General features: G+C 33.4%; 1 protein-coding gene across 5 annotated transcripts in view; it reads left to right on the top strand.

Annotated features, from left to right (window-relative positions):
- The window catches only part of DYNC2H1 (dynein cytoplasmic 2 heavy chain 1), a 369,486-nt gene that overhangs the window by 38,325 nt on the left and 313,140 nt on the right, over positions 1 to 18,021 (top strand). For all 5 annotated transcript variants that reach the window (XM_073808267.1, XM_073808266.1, XM_073808265.1 and 2 more), the window contains exons 16-25: positions 770 to 909; positions 986 to 1,214; positions 2,097 to 2,224; positions 5,921 to 6,036; positions 9,008 to 9,135; positions 14,469 to 14,618; positions 15,407 to 15,612; positions 16,602 to 16,757; positions 16,847 to 16,961; positions 17,509 to 17,679. In XM_073808267.1, coding sequence (XP_073664368.1) covers positions 770 to 909; positions 986 to 1,214; positions 2,097 to 2,224; positions 5,921 to 6,036; positions 9,008 to 9,135; positions 14,469 to 14,618; positions 15,407 to 15,612; positions 16,602 to 16,757; positions 16,847 to 16,961; positions 17,509 to 17,679 — 1,539 coding nt within the window. The remainder of the gene's footprint in view (positions 1 to 769; positions 910 to 985; positions 1,215 to 2,096; positions 2,225 to 5,920; positions 6,037 to 9,007; positions 9,136 to 14,468; positions 14,619 to 15,406; positions 15,613 to 16,601; positions 16,758 to 16,846; positions 16,962 to 17,508; positions 17,680 to 18,021) is intronic.

Raw genomic sequence — 18,021 nt, 5'->3', positions numbered from 1 at the left:
TTTTCGGTGATTGTTACGTCTGTTGTGACAAAGTTAAGTTTAGGCAGAAGCCTAATGACTGAAATAACTCTGTTTCAGAATTTTTTCTTTTTTTTGGGTAAAATGTCAGTTCCACATGCATTTTGATATGAGATGATCTGTACAAAAGTAGTTTGCACAGAGTCTACCTAGTAGGTGATAAAGGGATCTTAGTGGAATATGAGGTAAGTATCTTAAACATTTACATATATTTTTTAGCTCTTAGAACTTCAAGAAAAAAATAAAAATGAAAGTATTAGAATTGATATGTTTATGGTTATATGGAAGCAAAAAAAGTATGTAAACTATACTGTGCATTCTTTTGTTTTAAATGTATCATGTTTTTAAATGTGCAATGGATTATTTAGGGAGTGAAGGGAATAGAAGAGTTATAGTTGATGGGAATTTTTGAAAAAGGACTAAGAAATTTACAAAATAAACTATTGTTCCTGTTATTGTTGTTGTTTTAATAGGATCATAAAATAAAGTCCATATGTAAAATGCATTTACTATTAACTTGATTTTTAAAATTTTTCTGATCTTTTTGTGTACTATTTATAAGCACGGAGATTAGAGATTTTCATATTTGACTTTATATATACAAGTAGCAATTAAGGAATTACATGTTTTAAGATATTTAAGATGAGGGTTTTTTTGCTTATAATTTTACCAAATGTGATATGAAAGCATTAAATGAAAACCCATTCTACCACCTAATTATTAAATAAAAAATGTGAATATAACATATTAGGGATTCCAAGCAAGTGACATGCATGCGTGGAAACAGCACTGGAATCATCAACTGTACAAAGCTCTGGAACATCAGTATCAGATGGGCTTAGAAGCACTTAATGAGAATCTGCCAGAAATAAATATAGACTTAACATACAAGTAAGATTTTTTAAACTAATTTTCAATCTATACTTTTCCAATAATTTATATGTTAAAGTTATTTATTTGCTTTCAGACAAGGACGATTACAATTCAAGCCTCCTTTTGAAGAAATTCGGGCTAAATATTATAGAGAAATGAAGAGATTCATCGGCATTCCTAATCAGTTTAAGGGAGTGGGTGAGGCAGGAGATGAATCTATTTTTTCTATTATGATTGATAGAAATGCAAGTGGATTTCTGACTATTTTCAGCAAAGCAGAAGATCTATTTAGGAGATTGTCAGCTGTTTTACATCAACATAAGGTATGGAACATGTAATTTTCTGTCCTACTGTAATATCCATCTGATTGATTGAATTAGTATTAAATGTACAAATCAACAAATTATCTTGTGTGGCATAAAGTAAAAATATGCAAGCCAGAGAGCCAAAGTTTAGAATTCATATACAATCTAGGTTTATGCTATAGATGAGAAAAATGTTACCCTAAATTTTTTTTCTCTCTTTTTGAAGATTGAGAAGCTAGTTTCTCTTTCTTTTCTTTTTTTGAATGTTGTATCAACTTGGAATTTGACGTGACTCTGTTGTGTCATTTTTAATTCCTTTCAGGAAAATATATCCTTTTCTTTATTCTTTGGATTGAGAGCAATCCATGGAGGGAAGCCCTCAACGTTAATGAAATTGAGATGATTTAATTTCTTACTTTTGTTAAGGTGCATCATACTAACTCTCCAGAGATAAACCCCTATTGCATTTATTGCTCGTTTGATTGATCCTGAGGCATATGACTGAGAATTCATCAAGTTTCTTAACTGCCGCTGCAGTGCTTCTTCTGCATTTTATTTTTCTGGAATTAATTGAATCTGGATACTTTCGGATTTGTTGCCTATAGTAGCTCTTGGCTTTGCAGAAGTGATTCTGTCTTTGACACATCAAACTTGAGAATCTAAAGAAAAGTTTTTTGCAGTCTCTTCAAAAAAGTTTTATGATCAGTATATTTTTATGTATTGTTTTTTTTTCCTGTTCATTCTTTAGGCTATGTGATAATGATTACATTTATATACTTAAACTGAAATTTATTTGAAACCTCACATTTGCCCCTTTTTATTGTTTTTAATAGTTGGACTCTAATCTTTTAAATGGTAACTTATTCTATTTTTTTAATAATATGTTTTCCATTTATACAGGAATGGATTGTAATTGGGCAAGTTGATATGGAAGCTCTAGTGGAAAAGCATCTTTCTACAGTACATGATTGGGAGAAAAATTTTAAAGCACTGAAAATAAAAGGGAAAGAAGTAGAACGACTTCCAAGGTATGATACAGAAGTTAAAGTAGTACTTATGTATCATAGCAGTTCTTGCCATGGGATAGTATGGGTACTCTTCATTTAGTGGTACTGAAGTCCAGTCATCGGTCTTACCTCCTCTAGAGCTCAGCTATGACACTTGAGAATCATCTGAGTAGAGAATTGCTGAGACTAAGAAAACCTCTTCTAGAGGTTCGGCTGGCTGAGACCTAGTTGGATAGGACAGACTGGGGGAAGAGGCTTCTTTCCAGATCTGGTGTGAGGATCTAATATTTGATGTGCACGGGCACAGTCTAAGAATGGTAAGAATCTACTACTGAGAGCATACTGGAGGACATTTAACTCCAATTTTGTATGGCTCTGCCCCCTTTCAAAATGCCCTGGGAGGCACACAAGATAGTGCTGCCTCTGGGTATTGCCCTAAATGTGGAGGAGACCTTCTGAGGGGCATTTCATAACCCAGAATATCCCCTTCACTGTCTGGAATTCCGATCACTGAAACCATTCTATGCAATAAGCCCTGGGAAGGAAGGAAGGGCCTTGTTTAATTGTGTATATATTACCTATAAAGTATAATATCACTTTTATTAATCCATTTGTTCTTTCTTTCAATAACTATTTGGTGCTCATTTACAATATGCAAAACCTTGTCCTGTGGGAGTAGAAAGATGAAGACAGAGTTCCTGAGATGAATTTGCTTGCTCTCTCGTAGTGCAATAAGACAAGTATGTTTGATGATTAAGTCAAGTACACGCAGGCGTTGAGAGAGTGGGCTCTGGAGGTAGATGGCTCTTACTAGCTGCATGAGTTTGACAGTCATTTCAACCCTGTGAACCTCCATTTCCTCAGCTTTAAAGCAATTACAACTATATTATTTATCTCAGTGTTTTGCCGATTAAATGAGTAATTTGCATGTAAATTAATGGTAGAGGTTAAGTTCTCAATAAATGCTAGTTGTTATTAATTGTTATTAATACTAGATAGAATAATCTATATTCCATATTAGAGACTGGACTAAAGGCTATGGAGATTTACAGGATGATATCCCATCCATTTGTGGCAAAATCAGGGAAAGCTTCATTAAGATAGAAATAGTTGAACTAGGATTTTGATGGGTAGAAATGAGAACTGGAGGTTAAAGCAGAGTCTCTCAGGAGAGGGATTTATATACTGAAAACAGAAGTTGGTTAATTGAGAATTTGATTAGGGTTAATGTTTTATTAGGGACTAGAGGAGATATTTCTGGAAAGGAGTAGATAAAGTACAGATTTGGGAGAGTCTTACATTCTAAAACAGGGAATTTGGATGTTATTCGTGTTAGAATGATTAGTTGTTGAAGGTTTCTAAACAGAAGCGTGTTAGTACCAAAGCTATACATTAGGAATGTTAATCTGGAAATAGAGTTGTATGGTGGAATCAAGAGATCCTGGAGGAAGAGAGGTTCGTCTGTCTTCATCCAGAAACCCAGTAATAATTAATTGAATCAAGTTGTTGGTATTCAAAATGTGGAGGAGGAAATATTATGAGGTATTAAGGGGTCTTACTTTTGAAGGAAGATGAGGGATGAGGAATAGAGAAGAGACAAATGGCTTGAAGGTTTGAACTTGGATGACTAGGATAATGATAGTGCCATTAATGTTACTTTGAAGTAAGGAAAAGTCAGTGTTTTTGTAATGTTTGAACATGAGATTTCTCTGTTGGATACTCTATTTGAGCCCATTTTTGTTTGACTTTATGCTGTTACCTGACTGCCCAAGACCTCTACTGCTGCTACTGCTATTTGTTTGTCCTTTTCTATAGACGGGGTTTCTATTTATACTTCCCTACCAAAGCTAAACAAAACAAAAAGAATGCCTGTCCTACATGCCATATTTCATTTTTCTGTTTCTTGCTTATAAGTTAACATGTATTCATCTAAGCTAATACACACATATATATACACACAGATAATTATTTTATGGGTACTTTTGGGAAATGTGCTGTAAGATTAGAAAATCCATATCCTGAGGATGTACTTCAGATACTACAGTAAGGATATACTTTTTGGGTAGGCCATCTATGTCCATCCCATTCTGTCTATGGCTGAATGGAGCCTCAATTGCACATTAACAATATTTTCAATTGAAAGGTGAACATTAGTCTTGTCCACAAGATTCAGTGTGTACAACTCTGCTGTAATCATATCACTTTATGTATTAATTCATTAGTAAGATATGGTATAATGTTTTTAGGTTTACCAAAATCATCTATTTTCATATATCAAATGTTAGAAATTTAGACATTTTGTGTCAGGATTTCAAAAATCAAATAACTTCATGTATAAGACAAATTGACTCTTAGGTTTTGGTGGTTAAGAACTGGAGTTTAAACCTCTCCAGTTAGTGGGTGATTGAGAATAAATAAAACTTTAAGAGAAAATTGTATTTTTATAATGAAACTTTAACGCTTATAACTTGCTTTCTAAGAATATCACCTGGTTCTATGTTTTAAAAAGAGTCTTTCTAAATAATTTTTTAGACCAAAATTTCCAGACTTTTTTTACTTTATATAATTTAAGATAAATATGAGGTTTACTCAGATGAATGATTCTGGTTCAACTTCTGTTTGTTTAGAACATTATAATTTGCATTCAGAGTACCATGCAAAGAATTAATGTTCTTAAAAATATATGCCTTTTTTCTGATTGTTAAAATAGTACATTTGTTTCATAAATTTTTTAAAATATAAAAAGGCATAATGACAATTGCTGTTAATATTTGATGTTTTGGACATATTAGTACATCTGCTTACAAAATTTGGATCATACTGTATCCTGCTATTTATTTAACACTAATCATTAGTATTTCACCATGTCATTATCTGGTCCTCAAAAATATGACTTTAAATTGTATAGATATATAATAATTTATTTAGCCACTCTGGTATTTAGTTTACTTCTATTTTTTCACTATTATAATTAATACTTTGAAGAAGATACCTGTATGTAAATCTTGGAGTCTGCCCTGAAAATCTCCTTAGGATAAGTTCTAAAAGTGAAGTTACTAAGATAAAAGAATATACCTATTTTAAAATTTGATATAGGTAAATTGCCCTTGCAAAAGTTGTATTGTTTTATACTCTGACCAACAGTTCTGAGAGTTCTCTATTTGCCCACATGATTGAAGATATGAATTAACAATTCATTGCATTCTTGTGAATTAGATAGGTAGAAAATGGTATGTTTTATTGCTTTAGTGTCTTTATAATCTATATTCACTTTCTATGTTTGTTTTATTTTCCCTATCATTATTGCTTGTACTTTGACTACAGGATAATAATTTATTTTATAAATCTTTAAATAAGTATGTTACATACTGTGACAAGTAAAGCATGTAAAAATTTAAATATATTCATGTTGATACTTTAGTAAATTCATAATGTGCTGCTTTTTTTTAAACTGATACATTGGATTATTAAAAACTGTAGAATTATAACAAAATCATTGTTTAATGAAAAACTTCATATTAGTATGTGTTAGTATTAGTATGTGTTAGTATTAGTATGTGTTCATTTTTGCTAAATGAAATCTAAATGTGCTTAAAGATCACAATAATATGTTTGGATGATATTGTAAAATGTATTACACAAACCCATATTATAATGAGACTCTTTTCTTGTGATTAGTCTTTTTCATGTCAGAATATGTCCTTTGGCATTTTTCAGTACTGTCAAGGTAGATTGTTTAAATATTAATTGTAACCCTGTGAAGACTGTGATTGATGATCTCATCCAGAAGTTATTTGACGTGCTTGTTCTTTCTTTGAAGAAGTCCATTCAGGGTAAAGACACTTTTACATTTTTATAGTTATGAAATATGAATCTCAATGATGATTAAAATAAAAGATAATCTAGAAAATAATATGAAGTAAAATATGCTTAAAGTAGTTTTAATAAAGTAGGAAACTCCATATTCAACTCCTGAGAGGTCTAAAAATTGAAGGCATTTTTTATTATTTGCAGTGTGAGCTAGTATCAGTTTGTTTCATATGCTACTGAGAAAGGAGGTAATTCTGGTATAATGTATTTATCCTTATCTCTTCAAATGACTACAGGCATAACTTGGAGATATTGTGGGTTTAGTTCCAGACCACCGCAATAAAGAATATTGTGATAAAGAGAGCCGTGGGAATCTTTTGGTCTCCCAGTGCATATAAAAGTTATGTTTACATATACTGTAGTCTGTTAAGGATGCAGTAAGCATTATGTCTGAATAAACAATTTACATACCTTAGTTAAAAAATGCTTTATTGCTAAAAAATGCTAACCATCACCTGAGCCTTCAGTGAGTCACAATCTTTTTGCTGGTGGAGGGTCTTGCCTTGACGTTGATGGCTGCTGACTGATCAGGGAGGTGGTTGCTGAAGGGTGGGGTGGCCGTGGCAGTTTCTTAAAATAAGACAACTCTGAAGTGTGCTGCATCGATTGACTCTTCCTTTCTCTGTAGCGTGCAATGCTGTTTGATAGCATTTTACCCACAGTAATACTTCTTTCAAAATTGGAGTCAGCCTCCTCAAACCCTGCTGCTGCTTCATTAACTAAGTTCATTCAGTATTCTAAATCCTTTGTTATCATTTCAACAATCTTCACAGCATCTTCACCAGGACTAGATTCTCAAAATTACAAGTAACCACTTTCTTTGCTTATCCATAAGAAGCAATGCCTCATTTGTGAAAGTTTTATCATGAGATTGCAGGAATTCATTCACATCTTTAAGCTCCACCTCTAATTCTAGTTCTCTTGCTATTTTTATCTTATCTTTAGTTACTTCCTCCACTGAAGTCTTGAATCCCTCAAAGTCATCCATGAGGGTTGGAATCAACTTCTTCCAAACTCCTGTTAACATTTATATTTTGACCTCTTTCCATGAATCACGAATGCTCTTAACTGCATCTGGAATGGTGAATCCCTTCCAGAAGATTTTCAATTTATTTTGCCCAGATGCATCAGATAAATCACTCTCAGTTGCAGCTATAGCCTTATAAAATGTATTTCTTAAATAATAAGACTTGAATGTTGAAATTACTTATTGATCTATGGGCAGCAGGATGGATGTTGTGTTAGCAGGCATGAAAACAACATGTATCTTGTACATCTCCATCAGAGCACTTGGATGACCAGGTGCATTGTCAATGAGCAGTTGTATTTTGAATCTTTTTTTTCTGAGCAGTAGCTCTCAGCAGTGAGCTTAAAATATTCAGTAAACCATATTGTAAACAGATGTGCTGTCATCAATCTTTGTTGTTCCATTTCTGGAGCACAGGCAGAATAGATTCAACATAATTCTTAAAGGTGCTGTGATTTTTTTGAATGGCAGATGAGCATTGGCATCAACTTAAGTTACCAGCTGCATTAGCCTCTAACAAGAGAGTCAGCCTATCTTTTGAATCTTTGAATCCAGGCATTGACTTCTCTCTAGCTGTGAAAGTCCTCGATGGTATCTTCTTCTAATAGAAGGCTTCTTCATCTCCATTGAAAATCTGTTGTTTAGTGGAGCAGCTTTCATTAACTATCTTAGCTAGATCATCTGGATAACTTGCTGCAGTTTGTGTATCAGCACATGCTGCTTCATCTTATACTTTTTATGTTGCGGAGATGGCTTCTTTCTTTAAATCTCATGAACCAACCTCTGTTAGCTTCAAACTTTTCTTCTGCAGCTTCCTCACCTCTCTCAGTCTTTACAGAATTGAAGAGAGTTGGGGCCTTGCTCTGGATTATGCTGTGGCTTAAGGGGCTGTTGTAGCTGGTTTGATCTTCTATTCAGATCACTAAAACTTTCTCCATATAAACAGTAATCCTGTTTCACTTTCTTACCATTTGTGTTCACTGGAGAACAGCATATTAATTTCCCTTAAGAACTTTTCCTTGGCTAACTGTTTGGTGCAAGAGGCCTAGTTTTTGGCCTATCTCATCATTAGACATGCCTTCCTCACTAAGCTTAATCATTTCTAGCTTTTGGTTTAAAGTGAGAGATGTGTCACTCTTTCTTTCACTTGAATACTCAGGGGCCATTGTAGCCTTATTAATTGGCCCAATTTCAATATTTTTGTGTCTGAGGGAATAGAGAGGTGAAACAGCCGGAATATATACAACATTTGTCAGTTAAGTTCACTGTTTTATGTGGGTGTGGTTCATGGTGCCCCAAAACAATTACAACAGTAACATCAAAGATCACTGATCACAGATCACCATAACAAATGTAATTAATAATGAAAAAGTTTGAAATATTGGGGGAATTACCAAGACGTGACACAGAGACATGAAGCAAGTAAATGCTGTTGGAAAAATGCCACTGATAAACTTGCTCCATGCAGAGTTGCCACAAACCTTCAATATGTAAAAAATGCAAAATCTGCAAAGCACAATAAAGTGAAGCACAATAAAATGAGGTATGCCTGTACTATTTTCCAAAATATCAGTGTTTCCTTTTTCCTTTAAGCTGTGGTGTTTTAGCATATTATTTAAAAGACTGAAAAAGTTACCAATTTTGAGTAAAATTTACTGAGTGAGTACATTTTAAATTTCTTCTCAAAAATTTTAAGTGTCATGTAAAACAATTACAGTTTCATGAGAAGAAATTTCTTTGCTTATTCTACATTTTGAATTTTGCTTTATGAAAGCAAATGACTACTTAGGATTTAATGTATTTCATATAGTGATTACTTCTAACATTCCTTGATTTAGAAATTATGTAATTAAATATTTTTCATGATAATAATAATTTTTCTTATATTTCAATGTTACCTATTTCAGCTCATTTACATGAAATTGATACATTCGTTACTGAAGCTATGGCAGTCTTAACAATTATGCCGCAATCTGTGGAAGAGATAGGTAATGCAAATTTACAATATAGTAAGCTACAAGAACGGAAGCCAGAGGTGAGAATCACAAAGCAATTTATTTATTCTTTTACTGTACTGGGGATGATTAAATTAGGTAATTTTATGTGACTATTTAGAAATATCATATAATTGCATTATAAGGAAGTCTATAAAATCTAGTCCAATTGATCAGTTCATGACTGGACTCTTGATGTTATGTTGTTGTAATGAAACAGTAACAATAATGCTTATTATTATTTTCAGAAGTATTTGTGGTCTCTTTTATGATGTGGCTTATTAGAATAAAACTAAACATAAATAATTCATGCTGTTACTTCCAGGGTTGTACTTTTAAGATGCTGAAGTATGAAGTTAGAGCAGAATTAGGAGCACACACACACACACACACACACACACACACACTCACTCACATATGATGGAGGAGCTCATAATTAGAGACAAAGATAAAAAAAAGTGAAGGATTCATAAAAACAGTATCTAGAAGGCTAGAGCCTAGAATAAGCAAGTCAAAATTTTATAGAACATATTATAGATGATCTTAGTTATGTTTAGAAGAAGGAGGAGAAATAATTCAAAATAGAATACAAAGTTTTTTATGCTCCTATTATGTGATAGGCTTAAAATTATTAGATTAGAGGTAAATGAAATAATACACCTTCATGGTGGAAGGAATTATAAACTTTTATATGGAAAGCTTAAAGGTATAAAGAGGATTTAAAGGCAAATAAAATAATGTACTTGTCTAGTAGAAGGAAATAACTAAAGAAGGAATAGCATTATGAGCTGTGGCAGTTAGCTTGATTTAGCAGAGGCGTTCATTCATTTATTTATTTGACAGATACTTATAGATCACCTGATATATTCTAGGCATTGTGCTAGGAGTTGTGGTTACAGCTATGAACATGCTCTATTCTCATGAAATTTGCATTCGTGTGTGTGTGTGTTTGTGTGTGTGTGTGTCAGAGAGAGAGAGAGGGAGAGACAGAGACAGGACAGAGAAAAGAGAGGAGCAAGAGGAGCTAGAGCAGTGCATGATAATCTGGGGGATGTTTCTTAGAGTGGGCAGTTGTGGATACCTTATCAGATAGATGACATCTATCTGCACTGAGACCTGAAAAACTTAAGGAGGCAACCATTCCGCGATTTAGGGGGCAGATAGAACAACAAATACAAAGATCTTAAGGTAGAGAAGGAGTTTGGTATGCTTAAGGAAGATAGGTGAAAATATTGTCAAGAAACTTAGTTATCAAGAAAGCCATATTATTCAAGGAAAAAATGGTTTGAGGTGAAATTGGAGAGGTAGGCAAGGGCCAGATTATGAAGGTACTTTTAAACAATCATAAGGATTTGGGGTTTTTTTTCTAAAAGTAATAGAAAGTCCTTACAGGGATTTAAGCAGGGAAGGGATACAGTCTGGTTTACATTTTGAAGTGATTACTCTGGCTGCTCTGTAAAGAATGGATTGGAGGGAGACAATAGTAGCAGAGAGTCCAGTTAGTAGGATATTGCAACTGGTATACAAGAGGTGATGGAAGCTTGTACCATGGAGTAGCAGAGGAGATGGAAAGAACCGGAGAAATTGATGATGCACTTTAGAGTTAGCACCAAGGTCTTCTGATGTATTAGAAGTAGACGGAGCTTAGAGAAAAAGCAATAAACATGTCTCCTAGGTTTTTGGCTTGAGCAGCTGGAAAGCTAATGGTACCATTTACTGAGATGAGGATGACTAGAGAGGGGAGTTGTTTGGAGATTGGAAGTGGTGGGGATTGAGATGTCAGGTAGAATAAGGAATAAGGAAGTTAGAGTAAAGTTGAAGACTAGAGATATAAATTTGGAAATCATCTTAATATTCATGATGTTTAAAGCCATAGGATTGAACTAGATCATCTGGTTGATAACAAACTGTAGAGGTTATAGGATCAGCTTTGAGCTTTCCGAAATTTAGACTTCAAGCATAGATGGAGGCAGCTAAGGAGATTGATAATGAAGTGGGATGAAAGTGTGTCATCACAAAAACTATGAGAAATAGATGTATGTTGGGAACAACATGTGTGGCAGGAAGTGGCACGAGACAGTATAAAGAGCTAGGCAGAATCTAGGTCATGTGAGTCACATTAAGGATCCTAGGTTTGATTTTGTGGGCACTGAGGAGTCGTTGCTGGGTTTTAAGCAGCAAGATGTTACAGAATTGTGTTTTGGTATGTCTCTCTGTTGGCGTGTGGATTTGAAGAAGTAGGAATACATGCAGGTGGACTTGAAAACTGTTTTAATGTCTTCACAGGCTAAGTTCTGTTCACATACAGGAAATTAGAATCCTGCTCTATTTTTTCTCTCACTGATTTTCCTAGTACAACATGGATTCTTGGTCCATTGTTTTTCTGTTTCTCAGGTGAAACTGATCCTGCCCAGAAATTGCAAGCTGGTCATTGAGATATGTTTTAATTTTTTTTTTTTTTGCCTATTATATATGCACAGTGATTTTAAAATACTTTCAGTGGATTTTATTGCTTTGTTGAGTAGTAAAAGCACAGGTATAAATTATAGGACACTGTTCTTTTATGGTGCTTTAAAAGGCCTAGAAGCAATTTGAGTAGTTTAGCACTTACTGACCTACACCTAGACTGTTTAACAGACTGCTCATTATACACAGCTCAGGGCATTTCAGGTAGAAGCTGAATACAGGAGCTTGGTTCCGATTCTTCAGTTTTCCCTTTCTTAAGTACCTTTTTTTTCATGACTTACCCTTCTCTGTTAAGTAGGATAATTTAGTTAATCTATGCTTTTAGATAGTCACTAATTTTAGAAGCCTCTTTAGCATTTTCTTATGAATGGAACTTTTATAATAAGAACTTCACTTTGAACAGCTATAGTATTGTCTTCCTATATTCATGATTTAATTAAGTTTCATATTACCACTTTTATTATCCTTTTTAACTTTTGATGTTTAAGTGTCTTAGTTGAGTTTGCATATAATAATAAACGTTAGAAACTTTATATCCAGGATATAACAAATTATGTACAGTCCCTTCCATCAGGAAACTTGCACAAGCCTCTTAGATAGCCTCATACACCAGAGAGCAGAGAGCAGAAGCAAGAAGAACTACAATCCTGCAGCCTGTGGAACAAAAAACACATTCACAGAAAGATAGGCAAGATGAAAAGTCAGAGGGCTATGTACCAGATGAAGGAACAAGATAAAACCCCAGAAAAACAACTGAATGAAGTAGAGATAGGAAACCTTCCAGAAAAAGAATTCAGAATAATGATAGTGAAGATGATCCAGGACCTTGGGAAAAAAATGGAGGCAAAGGTCGAGAAGATGCAAGAAATATTTAACAAAGACCTAGAAGAATTAGAGAACAAACAAACAGATGAACAATACAATAACCAAAGTGAAAACTACCCTAGAAGGAATCAATAGCAGAATAACTGAGGCATAAGGATGGATAAGTGACCTGGAAGGCAGAATGGTGGAATTCATTGCCGCAGAACAGAATAAAGAAAAAAGAATGAAAAGAAATGAAGACAGCCTAAGAGACCTCTGGGACAAGATTAAATGCAACAACATTCGCATTATACGGGTCCCAGAAGGAGAAGAGAGAGAGAAAGGAGCCGAGAAAATATTTGAAGAGATTATAGTCGAAAAATTCCCTAACATGGGAAAGGAAATAGCCACCCAAGTCCAGGAAGCACAGAGAGTCCCATACAGGATAAACCCAAGGAGAAACACGCCAAGGCACACAGTAATCAAATTGGCAAAAATTAAAGACAAAGAAAAATTATTGAAAGCAGCAAGGGAAAAACGACAAATAACATACAAGGGAACTCCCATAAGGTTAACAGCTGATTTCTCAGCAGAAACTCTACAAGCCAGAAGGGAGTGGCATGATAAAGTGATGAAAGGGAAGAACCTACAACCAAGATTCCTCTACCCGGCAAGGATCTCATTCAGATTCGATGGAGAAATCAAAAGCTTTACAGACAAGCAAAAACTAAGAGAATTCAGCACCACCAGACCAGCTCTACAACAAGTGCTAAAGGAAATTCTCTAAGTGGGAAACACAAGAGAAGAAAAGGACCTACAAGAACAAACCCAAAACAATTAAGAAAATAGTCATAGGAAGATACATGTCAATAATTACCTTAAACGTGAATGGATTAGATGCTCCAACCAAAAGACACAGGCTTGCTGAATGGATACAAAAACAAGACCCATATATATGCTGTCTACAAGAGATCCACTTCAGACTTATGGACACATACAGACTAAAAGTGAGGGGACGGAAAAAGATACTCCATGCAAATGGTAATCAAAAGAAAGCTGGAGTAGCAATACTCATATCAGATAAAACAGACTTTAAACTAAAGAATGTTACAAGAGACAAGGAAGGACACTACATAATGATCAAGGGATCAATCCAAGAAGAAGATATAACAATTATAAATATATATGCACCCAACATAGGAGCACCTCAATACATAAGGCAACTGCTAACAGCTATAAAAGAGGAAATCGACAGTAATGCAATAATAGTGGGGGACTTTAACACCTCGCTTACACCAATGGACAGATCATCCAAAGTGAAAATAAATAAGGAAACAGAAGCTTTAAATGACACAGTAGACCAGAGAGATTTAATCGATACTTATAGGACATTCCATCCTAAAACAGCAGATTACAATTTCTTCTCAAGTGCGCACGGACATTCTCCAGGATACATCACATCTTGGGTCACAAATCAAGCCTCAGTAAATTTAAGAAAATTGAAATCATATCAAGCATCTTTTCTGACCACAACGCTATGAGATTAGAAATGAATTACAGGGAAAGAAACATAAAAAACACAAACACATGGAGACTAGACAATATGTTACTAAATAACCAAAAGAAAAACAAATACAAAACAAAACAAATTGCGCTTCCCTGGTCGTGCAATGGTTGAGAATCTGCCTGCTAATGCAGGGGACACGGGTTCGAGCCCTGGTCTTTGAGGATCCCACATGCCACAGAGCAACTAGGCCCGTGAGCCACAACTACTGAGCCTGCGTGTCTGGAGCCTGTGCTCCACAACAAGAGAGGCTGCGATAGTGAGAGGCCTGCGCAGCGTGATGAAGAGTGGCCCCCGCTTGCCACAACTAGAGAAAGCCCTGGCACAGAAACGAAGACCCAACACAGCAAAAATAAATAAATAAGTTAATAAACTCCTACCCCCAACATCTTCTTAAAAAAAAAAACAGAAAAAAACGAAATTATGTAAAAGCAAAAATCTTGATTTAAAAAGCAAATCATGAAACAATTTTAAATAAATGGAATCTTAATAAATTTGATAAAATATGTTGGTTTTCACATGTCATTTTTTAACCTTTAGATTTTGCCCTTATTTCAAGAAGCTGAAGATAAAAACAGACTTTTACGGACTGTGGCAGGTGGAGGTTTAGAAACAATTAGTAATCTGAAAGCTAAGTGGGATAAATTTGAGTTGATGATGGAAAGTCACCAACTTATGATTAAAGATCAGGTAAGAACATTTTGGTCATTTTGTTAAAATGGAAACAGTTTTTTTTTCTCATTTAAGATTTCTTGCTTATCTTTATTCCGTTATAGCTCAGGTTTGTAAGAATTTATAAGCTCAGGTTTTCTGTGACATCTTATGGAAAAACCTGAAGGAACTTTTTGGCCAACCCAATATATTGCTGATGAAATTGACCTCCCTCAGTACTTCCATACAGTAAAACACTTTGTATAAATGATGTTCATGTCATATAGTTTATCTTTGTTTCCTACTGTACCAGGAATGTATGTGACATTATTTTCAGTCTTTCTTATGAATAAATTTATTTACCTACTGTGTATGGTATCTTTTAAGGGTATAATCTGGAAGTTGTACACATCTATTGCACTCATATCCTATTGACCAGCACTTAGTCTTATGGCTGTTAGCTGCATGGGAGACTGGGAAATGCCCTCCTTTATTAAACAGCTGTATAATCAGGTAGAACAACTGGAGGTCATTGATCAAATTTTTTTTATCACATTGATTTTGTTGATAGTTATGATGGATGCTGTTAATCACATGAATGATTTTGTAATGATGATGTTTGCAGTATATCTCTTGTTTTTGTAAATTTATGGTCTAATTTATTTTTGAGTTATTTTAGTGTACTTGAAATCAGTAGTAAAGAATAATCTTTGAAAAGCTGATACTGATATTTTTTGACCTTTAAATTGAAATGTTGGAAATAAAAATGTGAATATAAAGTAAGATTTTACTTTGAATTAAATTATGTAAACTCTATTGCCTTATAGATTGAAGTGATGAAAGGAAATGTGAAATCACGTCTTCAGATCTATTATCAAGAACTGGAAAAATTTAAAGCTCGTTGGGACCAACTAAAGCCTGGTGATGATGTTATTGAAACTGGCCAGCAAAATACTCTTGATAAAAGTGCCAAGTCAATAAAAGAGAAAAAAATTGAGTTTGATGATCTTGAAGTCATAAGAAAAAAGCTTGTGTATGTTTATTCTTTAAAACTGGTAGTACACATTTTGGAAAAGAGAGTTTTGTATTTATATATTAAGCTAGTAATGTTCTTATATTTATTATCTTAATGTCTTTCCTTATAAACTTCAGCAGTTTTAAAAATACCAGTATTAAGTGCTCATGCTACTGCTTTCTTAGGAGTTGTTGAATTATATTAGGATTTTAAGAGAAAAGCAGATTTCTGGTTAGGCCTAGGAATAGAAATAATAGAAGTTATAATAGCGAATTAAATAATAATAATAATAGAAAATTAAATTTACTTAAAAGTTAAATTAGGGAGTTGGAATATTGCTTTATGTGATCTCATTGTACTTAAAAATGGAATATATAAAATTAATGGACAATTACTTTTAGAGCTTCTGGAAAAAAAATGAACCTAGCAAAATGATGAGACTTCAAAGAAAAATATTTGTTGTTTTATGTTATAATAATACAAATATTAAGTTTAATAATTGTTTTAGGTTTGGTCCATTTAGGTAAATGCATCCATAAATTAATTGGCTTCATAGGTGAGTGGAGGTTTTAGTACCATGTTTATTAAGTGACATTACATTAATTAGATGAAGAATATCTTATGTTCTAGAAGCTAATTCTTTCAACCTAGAAGAATATTAATGGATATTCTTTAATCTGTTCTCAGATTAATCCATAAATTTGTGCAATTCTGAATATTTATATATATGACATATATACATAAGATATATTTATATATATTACCAATTTTACTTTGACTCCTTTGGAAAAAATGCATATTAATGAATTTGGAAGAGCTCGTTCCTAAGTAGTTAAGTAAAATTCTTATGTAAAGTAACATAGCCTCCCACTGTCTACCTCTGCTGTCAGATACATGCACACAAACACACACAGGGAATGCAGTTAAATATTAATTAGTTAAACTTATTGATATTTAACAGTTTTTCTTTTTAAAAAATTAATGATATTTGCTACTTGTTTCTATAGTGATGATTGCCATCATTTTGGCCTAGAAGAGCCCAACTTCTCCTTGGCATATAGCATCTCTAAGGACATTGAGAGCTGTGCACAAATTTGGGCCCTTTATGAAGAGTTTCAGCAAGGATTTCAAGAAATGGCCAATGAAGATTGGATTACTTTTAGGTTTGATTCATAAATAGTATTTAGATTCTGATAGTTTTGTGGTATTTTTTGGGATGTAAAATTTAAGGTATGTTTCTGGTATTTTACAGGACTAAGACATATCTGTTTGAGGAATTTTTGATGAATTGGCATGACAGATTAAGAAAGGTTGAAGAACATTCAGTAATGACGGTGAAATTACAATCAGAGGTTGACAAATATAAAGTAAGATGGTTTTACTTATCTTACTATTTAAAAATGGTGTTTGGAGCTTTCATGTATCATTTTATTATGTAGTGACTGAACTGTAATTTTAGTTTATATATTTTTAATGATTCCATTACATGAAAAAAATAGAAAGTATAGAGTAAACCATAGAAGTTACTGATATTTCTGCTTCAGTTTGAAAGAAGTTATAACTAAGAAATTTATGGTTAAAGTTATATAGTGGAGTATTTATAACTTAGCAATTAGGATATGGGTCATTTAGCATATTTAGGATGTAGGTCATTTCCTAAATTTATAAAAATAGAAATATTTTAGGTCATATTTTAAAATATATCAAGCTACCAAGGGAAATTTGCATGTATCCACAGCAATGTTTAATAAAAAGTTTTATACAATTCTTTTTAAGAATTTGATTTTAAGATTGTTAAATAAGATAATACAGTAATTAAAAATCTTATAGATAATTATAATAAAATCAAATAATAATTTACATTTTGCTTGTATATATACATACATAAGTCTTCTTGTCTTCTTTTTTTAACAGATCGCAGTCCCTATCTTGAAATATGTGAGAGGGGAGCATCTTTCTCCAGATCACTGGCTTGACCTTTTTCGTCTACTTGGCCTTCCTCGGGGGACTAGTCTAGATAAATTACTGTTTGGTGATCTGCTTAGAGTAGCTGAGACAATTGTTGCCAAAGCTTCAGACCTTAAAGTAAGAATCACTTTTATAAATATCTCATAGATCTGACCTTTGTTGACATATTGCTTTATTTTTTATTTAAATAAAGCAGCAAGTTAAATTTCTTTCTTCCCTTAAAATAGTGACAGTGTTCCATTTTTCCATTATTCTTTCATTAGTAATACATCTGAATCTATCGATGGGGTTATAGAAACAATATAAACCCCTTCTTTGAGAGAAAAAATCTGAAATAAAATATGTCTTACTTTAAGAAGGAAGTCAGCTTTAATCAAAAAGCAAACAAGTACAAAGCATTTTATAAAATACATTTAAAATCATAGGGTATATTATAAATAGAAGTTAAGGGGTACAAAA

This window comes from Tursiops truncatus, chromosome 8 (genome assembly GCF_011762595.2).
Source record: "Tursiops truncatus isolate mTurTru1 chromosome 8, mTurTru1.mat.Y, whole genome shotgun sequence".
Classification (NCBI taxonomy): Eukaryota; Metazoa; Chordata; class Mammalia; order Artiodactyla; family Delphinidae; genus Tursiops; species Tursiops truncatus.
This window is presented reverse-complemented; position numbering and strand designations above follow the sequence as displayed.